Source organism: Rutidosis leptorrhynchoides, unplaced genomic scaffold (assembly GCF_046630445.1).
Source record: "Rutidosis leptorrhynchoides isolate AG116_Rl617_1_P2 unplaced genomic scaffold, CSIRO_AGI_Rlap_v1 contig484, whole genome shotgun sequence".
NCBI lineage: Eukaryota > Viridiplantae > Streptophyta > Magnoliopsida > Asterales > Asteraceae > Rutidosis > Rutidosis leptorrhynchoides.
In genome coordinates this window covers 11,697-19,213 of record NW_027266715.1, presented here as the reverse complement: position 1 = coordinate 19,213, position 7,517 = coordinate 11,697, and the positions used below count along the sequence as shown (strand labels likewise).

General features: G+C 36.4%; 1 protein-coding gene across 1 annotated transcript; it reads left to right on the top strand.

The window, feature by feature from the left end:
- Positions 1 to 4,666: 4,666 nt before the first annotated feature.
- LOC139883972 (probable 2-oxoglutarate-dependent dioxygenase AOP1) lies at positions 4,667 to 7,078 on the top strand. The gene is made up of 3 exons (XM_071868060.1): positions 4,667 to 5,046; positions 6,122 to 6,464; positions 6,839 to 7,078. The coding sequence occupies exons 1-3, from the start codon at positions 4,667 to 4,669 to the stop codon at positions 7,076 to 7,078; spliced, it is 963 nt and encodes a 320-aa protein (XP_071724161.1).
- The last annotated feature ends 439 nt before the right edge of the window (positions 7,079 to 7,517 follow it).

The window sequence follows — 7,517 nt, the reverse complement described above, 5'->3', positions numbered from 1 at the left end:
AGTTCGAGTTATCAAAACTCGATGTTGGTAAATTGTGACTAGCAAAATCGAGTTTTTACAACACAGCTTTTGTTTGGCTGAAAAAATTAAAAAAATAAAAAATAGCAAAATCCTGTTTTGAAAACATGATTTTGGTTTTAAAAAAAATAAAAAATAGCAAAATCGAGTTTTGAAAATACGATTTTGGTTTTAAAAAAAAATAAAAATAACAAAATCGAGTTTTGAAAACTCCGATTTTGGTAAGGGAAAAAAGTGACCTCGTGTTTTGCAAACACAATTTTGTCAAAAGTAATGCAGGTGGTCGGAAATTGAATAATGATTGCGAGTTGAATTATGGTTGCGGGACCAAGATCGAGTAATGAATACTCGATTCTTAAATTCTATAAAAACCGCTCCCACCTTCAGAAAAAACACAAACCATTTCTTCTTCTTCATTCATTTTTTTAAAGCGTTTCTTCTTCGGAAAAAATACACGATATGTCTTTTTTCTATTTGAATTTGTATTGGAGGAAATCTTTACAATTGGTGGGTAAGAAAACACAAAATATATCATCACTGGCTATAAGAAAAGTCACCCGCCATCGGACTGATTGCCGACGAACATGGTTTACGACCTGTACGGACTCTAGGGAAATCTATCTTCCGATGATGATCATGATGATAATGATCAATGATTCTACTTTTATTTATATAATTTATAAATATTGTACTACATGTAGATTGAATTTCATTTTTCATTTACTTGATGTTTGTTTTACTTAGTTTAAAATATGATCAAATAATGTTTTACTTCATTTTTCATTTCGTTCAAATATGCGACTAAAAAAATATTACGATATTATTAAATATGAAAAAGAAACAAGTCCATTTGAATAGCATAATTTTTAAGGACATACATAGTCATACGTAATGAAACATTTTAAAAAAATCACTACCGATGTCGATGTCCCCTTCCCACATGTCTCGGTCCACTACAACTCCCGAGGTACCTTAGGAGATTCCCTTTGATTTCACGTTAGTTATAATTGTATCCAGGAATTTCATTTATTAGAGCCTCGTCGGGTTGAACCTCAGGCGGTGATAGGGCGTGTGTGGATGATCCCGCATAAAATCTAAAATCGAGACAGGTAGATGAACCCGTATGAGCCCCAAAACAAACACGGTTCGTATCATCGAGAACCGGTGACCGAAACTGGCTAGATAGGTGTGGTGCCGGACACTCACTATCCATGTGTGCCATAATATGGGACTGAGAATCGTGATGGCTCGGAGTCTGATAAGTAGAATCCATATGGGTCGGAGTCTGATACTCAGAGTAGACGTGAGGGGAATGACGACGAGTATCGAGAAACTGTCGCTCAATAGGCTGGGATAGACACTGCGGATCATCTAGGAACGTGGACATATCTCGGGATGCAGCATAATCGGAAAAGACAGTATTTGTGACCGGATGATGCGATGAGGCAGCCGTTGTGTCAGAACTGGACCGAAAAATATCAAATGAAACTCCTATAAAGAAACCTTGAGACGTAGCACTTACTGTTTGGGAATGAAATTCCTCTTGTGAGTGAGGATGAACCTCTAGTGGTGGAGAAGGAGGTGAGGCGGCCGGTGGAGGAGCAACTCCAGCTCCTTGTCCCCTGCGGCGGCCCAGCGTACCCTAGCATGGGGCAAGTCGTATCCCTGGGATGGGTCTACATGTGCGTATCCCTGACTCGTCCCGACTGTCGGGTCAGAGATCTGCGTACCAGTCGCCTGACACGTCTCCGTTATCTGCTCCACAGTCCAGTTGCAATCGTCTTCATTCTGGCTGACGTTCCTTCCAAATATCCGACTAAACGTACCCATCTACAAATAATTACAAAACAATAAATAAGATTTATTCATAATTGAACGCTCTTCAAAATCTATATAGGATTCATGTAATTAAAATATACGCACCATGGACCATGCAATAGAAGTGTGGCCCGGTAACCAGTTGTATTGTGCCGATGATGGGGATCCTCAACAAATTGTACGGTCCTCGCACTGTACCAATCAAAATAATTGGTAACCACCGTCGGGTACCTAGCATAAGTACTGGGGACGACGTACTGTGTCCGCCTGTTCTAATGGTCAATGTGTGAGGCATGCCTCTCCGCCCAATTCTTACTCTTCCACGACCGTTTCACACCTTGAAGACGATTTTGCGTATCTCGATCAAGAAGAGGGAGGAGGAAATAGGCTGCACCAAGTCGAACTGTCACATGACCCTGTCTGGTTGGTGTGGCTAGACAATATGATAGAAGTGGAGATATGTGACAGACGCCCATATCTCATGCCCCGCACGACATCTGTTAGAAAGTGCGTGGTACCTTTTATTGTAGGACGTCCACTCGAACTGAAATAATAAATTTTTTAAATAGAAGTTAAAAATGACGATTATAAATAAATTAGAAATAAGTAAAGTGACGAATAAACGAGTCATTCGATGAGAACAAACCTCGTCACGACCCAGCTATGACAACTGATCCCTCAATGCCACCAGGTTTGTGGATTGTCACGTGTGTAAACCTCAGAGATCCCCTCCACCTACATCCAAAAAAAAATGACGATCCATTTTATTCCGAACAACGTAAAACAAATACATTTATCCAATACAGAATTTAAATGATAAATCGACGTAAGCTTGCCTCGCAGCCATGGGAAGACCAACATCTGGTGCTACATAATCACGACCAAATGACGGTCTAATCCTAGCGATCCTCTCCCACGCCCATGCCTGGATGAGGAGCCCGCATGCAGACAACCTGCGGTACGTATGCGCTAGAACGGCGCTGCCCTAATTAAGGCTACCACAAACATGTTCATTCTTAAGTTAAGTCAATATAAATAGATCTACATGTGTGCTTCTCTTATCGCAAAACAAGCACCCGGGGAGCAAGTACGCGACAAAACATCGCGCCCTCTGCAACGCCTCAAACTGTGTAACCGGGATATACTGGTTAAAAGTTTCTATATGATCATGGAGGCTACTGAGCAACACTTTCGACTTTTCTATTTACGGAAGAAAGCCGATCAACCTCTGGCAGAATTCCGGGGGGGGGGGGGGGTCTTGGGGTATGCCATATGATCCCGTGATAGGATCACCGTCTACACGTAGACCTAACAGGATGTAACGTTATGGTGGTCTCTCCCATGGAGAAGTGGAACGTGTGCGTCTCAGGCCGCCAACGCTCAACCAATGTCGTAATCAAATGATGGTCATAGGGGACTTTACCGATCCTCGAGAATAATCCGAACCCAAGCCTGTCTATTTGGTCTTTGACGTTGTCCGGACAATAATCAACATTTCCCAGTAAATCTCAGATAAATTTGTCCGACCTTCGGACATCCAACTGCTTGTCGTACAACTTGGAGGAATGAAAAATATGAGCGGATCTGTGATGCGGCTGCATCCATAGAAGATCATCCTGTGCAGGTCCCTGCAAAACACATGACGATCTCTCGGATCCACTTGACGTAGACGCCTCCATAACCTAAACGTGAATAAATATTTTTTATTAGTAATGTAAAATTACATTTCGGTACTCACATTTCATCATAATTTTATATAGGTCATAATATATCTATTAAATTATATTTCGGACCTCATTCTTTAATATATTTATAATTCAATCCTTAATCTTCATATAAATTATAAATCGATCTTAATATTTAAAAACAATATTTAATTCAGTCCTTACACTTCCAATAAACAATATTTCGGCCCTCATTTTTTTCTTTCAAAAACCGACCTTAAGCTTAAAATAAATAATAAATTAATTTCAAAATAAATTTACACTCTAAAAATTTTTGAAAGGTGGACACCAAAAATCCAAAATCCAGTAATTTTTTTTTTAAATAAATTAATTTCAAATATTAACCTATACAATAACATCTCATGTTACTTTGAGTAATAGGATATTTTGATTCCGTCTATTTACGAATCAAAATTAAAAAAATAAAAGAAATAAATCGTACCTTATAAGTAAGGAGAAAAATGAAGTGTTGTAGTGTTGTAGAGGAAGAATGGAAAATTAAAATTGACAGAACGGACCGCCTGTTTTTCTTTAAAAAGAAGAGAGATCGAGAGTTTTTTTTCTATCGGTTAGAGAGAGTTCTTCTCTTGCAGTGAGAATGAGCAGAGGAAAGAGACATGAAATCAAAATATCATTGAACCATCATTATCTTATCATGTGCACGTGTAATCTCAGGGTGAGAAGTTGTGATTTTGGTTGGATAGGACCACCAAGATCGAGTTTTTATAACACGATTTTGCACAAGATCGAATTTTCAAAACTCAAATTTGTTGGTGAGCTTACATGTGACCATGATGATGGTGCAATGATCAAAATCGAGCATTCAGAACTCGAGTTTACCTTTAATCTTCGTTAATCTTGATTAATTCTTAATTAATTATGAAATTAAATGCCAAATTCGAGTTTTCAAAACTCGAGCTCTCTATTTTTGTCCATCTTATAAAAATAATCACATATTATGTCTATCTTTTAGGGTTGGTCGTTAATTTTGTAATTAATTCTATTTATTATCTTACATTTTTGGAGTACACTTTCTTGAACTCTTTAAATTTCAAGTGACCCCTTTCTCTAACTTGTCACTACAATATCAGAGAGAGAGAGAGATTATGGGTCAAGGAGATATTGATCATCAAAATTCAGTTCCAATTCTTGATTTCTCGTCATTTGATGATGATGATGAACTTTCTCGAGAAAATGTTGTTAGGAAAGTGAGAGAGGCATGCGAGAGACATGGGTGCTTCATAATTTTGTATGATAAGATCTCAAAAGAATTACGTGAAGACATGTTTGTAGCCATGAAGTCATTGTTTGATCTCCCTGAAGAGATCAAGAACAAGTACCAAAGCCCTAAGCCATATCGGAGTTACTCAGGAAAGTGTCCGATAATCCCCTTGCACGAGAGCTTCGGTATCGATGACGCGCCGAGACTCACGTCGGCTCAAGCCTTCACCACCCTCATGTGGCCTCAGGGTAACCCAAGTTTCTGGTAAGTAATTATTCACTAAATCATAATTTATTTGTTCATTTTGAATCTCTTAATTATGCGATGAATTGAAACATCATTAAGTCGGTAATTCTACATGTTAATTTGTTTAAATATTTTCACAGATTTATAATGAATTGTCAATTGGTGAATGACCATTAACATGACCAAAGTTTTACTAATAATAACTTTTTCGAGCAATCTTGAAAAGTTTCCGAATTTTCTTTTCTTCCAAACACATCATTTTGTAAGATTTTTTTTTATAAGAACATCATTCCAATCTTTTGCCAACTTTCACATTTTCTTATCTTCCAAACGCAAATTAATATATAGATTTTACTTGAAGCTCACCGGACACAATTCTAGTGACAACAACTTCATTTTCATAGTTAAATTTCATGATCTGTCTATATTAAACTTAATTAAGTACCCAAAACCAAATGGTTTTTATCAGATAATTAATTATAATAAAATTAAAGTTAAACCAAATGGTTTTTTAAACTAATAAAATTAATTAGGGGTGAAAGAATAACAGAATGATAATGGCTTGTACCAAACACATTAATTCAGTTCAGTAGCAGCCGATCGAGAGAGGCCCTATATATATTTAATATACAGATCGACTATAGCTATATATATATAGAGCTTATCTATCCAATATATCCATAATAATAACTGATCTTAGAATTTATTACTAAAGGGTTTGCCAATGGCAGCTGGTGATCAGCTTTGATGACAAGATTGTTATTTATGAATCAGACACTGCCGCGTAGAATCAGCCACCAATGATTAATAATTGACTGACTACCTCTGAATCATAAACCGTTATAAAAACTTTTTTACTGTATGTATATTGTCCTCATTACCACTTTCTATTTACCCGGAAAAAAATTATCGACCTATTAGATATTTGAATATCAATATTCTTAGTCGATATGCATGATGACAATTAATTAGTCTCGTTAATTACATGATATATCATAATTTAGTTTTTTACAAGATACAATAAAATTAATTTAATTAATTTGTTACCTTAATTAATTGCAATTTTTGAATTGTATATGTGTTATATATTCAGTGAGACGGTCCAAAAAATGGGCTCAAAGATGGAAGATCTAAATATAAAAATCTTGAAGATGATCTACGAGAGCTTTGGCATGGAAGGAGAACAATGTGAGTCACAGATCAAAGATATGTCTAGCACTAATGTGTTTAGGGTTATGAAGTACAATGTGCCTCCTCGGACCGATGGAGACGCCTCGGGTCTAGGTTTATTGGCTCACACGGATAAGAATGCTCTAACAATTTTGTGCCAAAATGAAGTTCAAGGTCTTGAGATTCTTAACAATGATGGTGATTGGGTTCAAGTAGTGATGCCTCCTCAAAATTCTTACATTGTCATCGTCGGTGACGCTCTTAAGGTAAATATATATACACTTAAATGCCCTCCTAATTTTCGTGATTACTATTGTTAATAGACCAATTAAAGTCCAAATTGAGTTCTTATATCGAGTCATATACTATTAGTCTCAAATTTGAGATTATCGAATGAGATATTGATATATCGTTCCATTTATCTTATAATTAAATTTAAGTACACGATAAGTTACATAATATTATTGTATGATTGATAAGTACACGATAAGTCAGATAATATTATTGTATGATTGATTATTAGCAACGTAATTCCTCCTGTAATTTATTTATATATATGTGACTTCATATTGTTGGTTTGCCCCTTTATCAAGAAAAGAAAAAAAAAACTCGTTTTCACGATAAGTACATGTGAATGCAGGCATGGAGCAACGGGAGATTGGTTGCGGTGAAGCATAGGGTGGTGATGAAAGGAGACAAGGAGAGGTACTCTTGCGGGTTGTTTTCGATACCGAAAGAGGGAGCCACCATTGAAGTTCCAAAGCAGTTTGTCGACAAAGAGCATCCTCTCCTTTACAAGCCTTTCAAGTTTTCAGATTACTTTTCCTACTTTGTCTCCAACATCAGTGATGATGCTCTAGAAGTTTATGCTGGGGCTTGATCACTTTTTTAGAGTTTGACCTTAGGCTTTAATTTCTCATCATAGATAATCATTCTATAGACACAGAGTTTGACTTTTCATAAATGTTATCTGTTGCATTTGCGTTTGTTACAATATGATGAAAGAAAGAAACATGTCTTTGTTTGTTTGGGTTAAGGGTTGGATCAGAAATAGGGACGAATTATTACTATCTCCGTCTCACACCACACTTCTTTCTTTTTCAATTATTTTGACATATAAAGTGTATCGAGTAAAACATCATCTATAAATTAAGAAATTTTTTTATATAACAAAAATACCCCTCTATGCACCGGATTAATTAACATGTCAAATTGATCAAAAAATCATATATTGTGAGACCAACTGATTAAGTTGGAACAAAGTTCTAGTGTGCGAAATAAGTCTCCGATACTCGTCACAATCCAAATCTTTAAGTTAT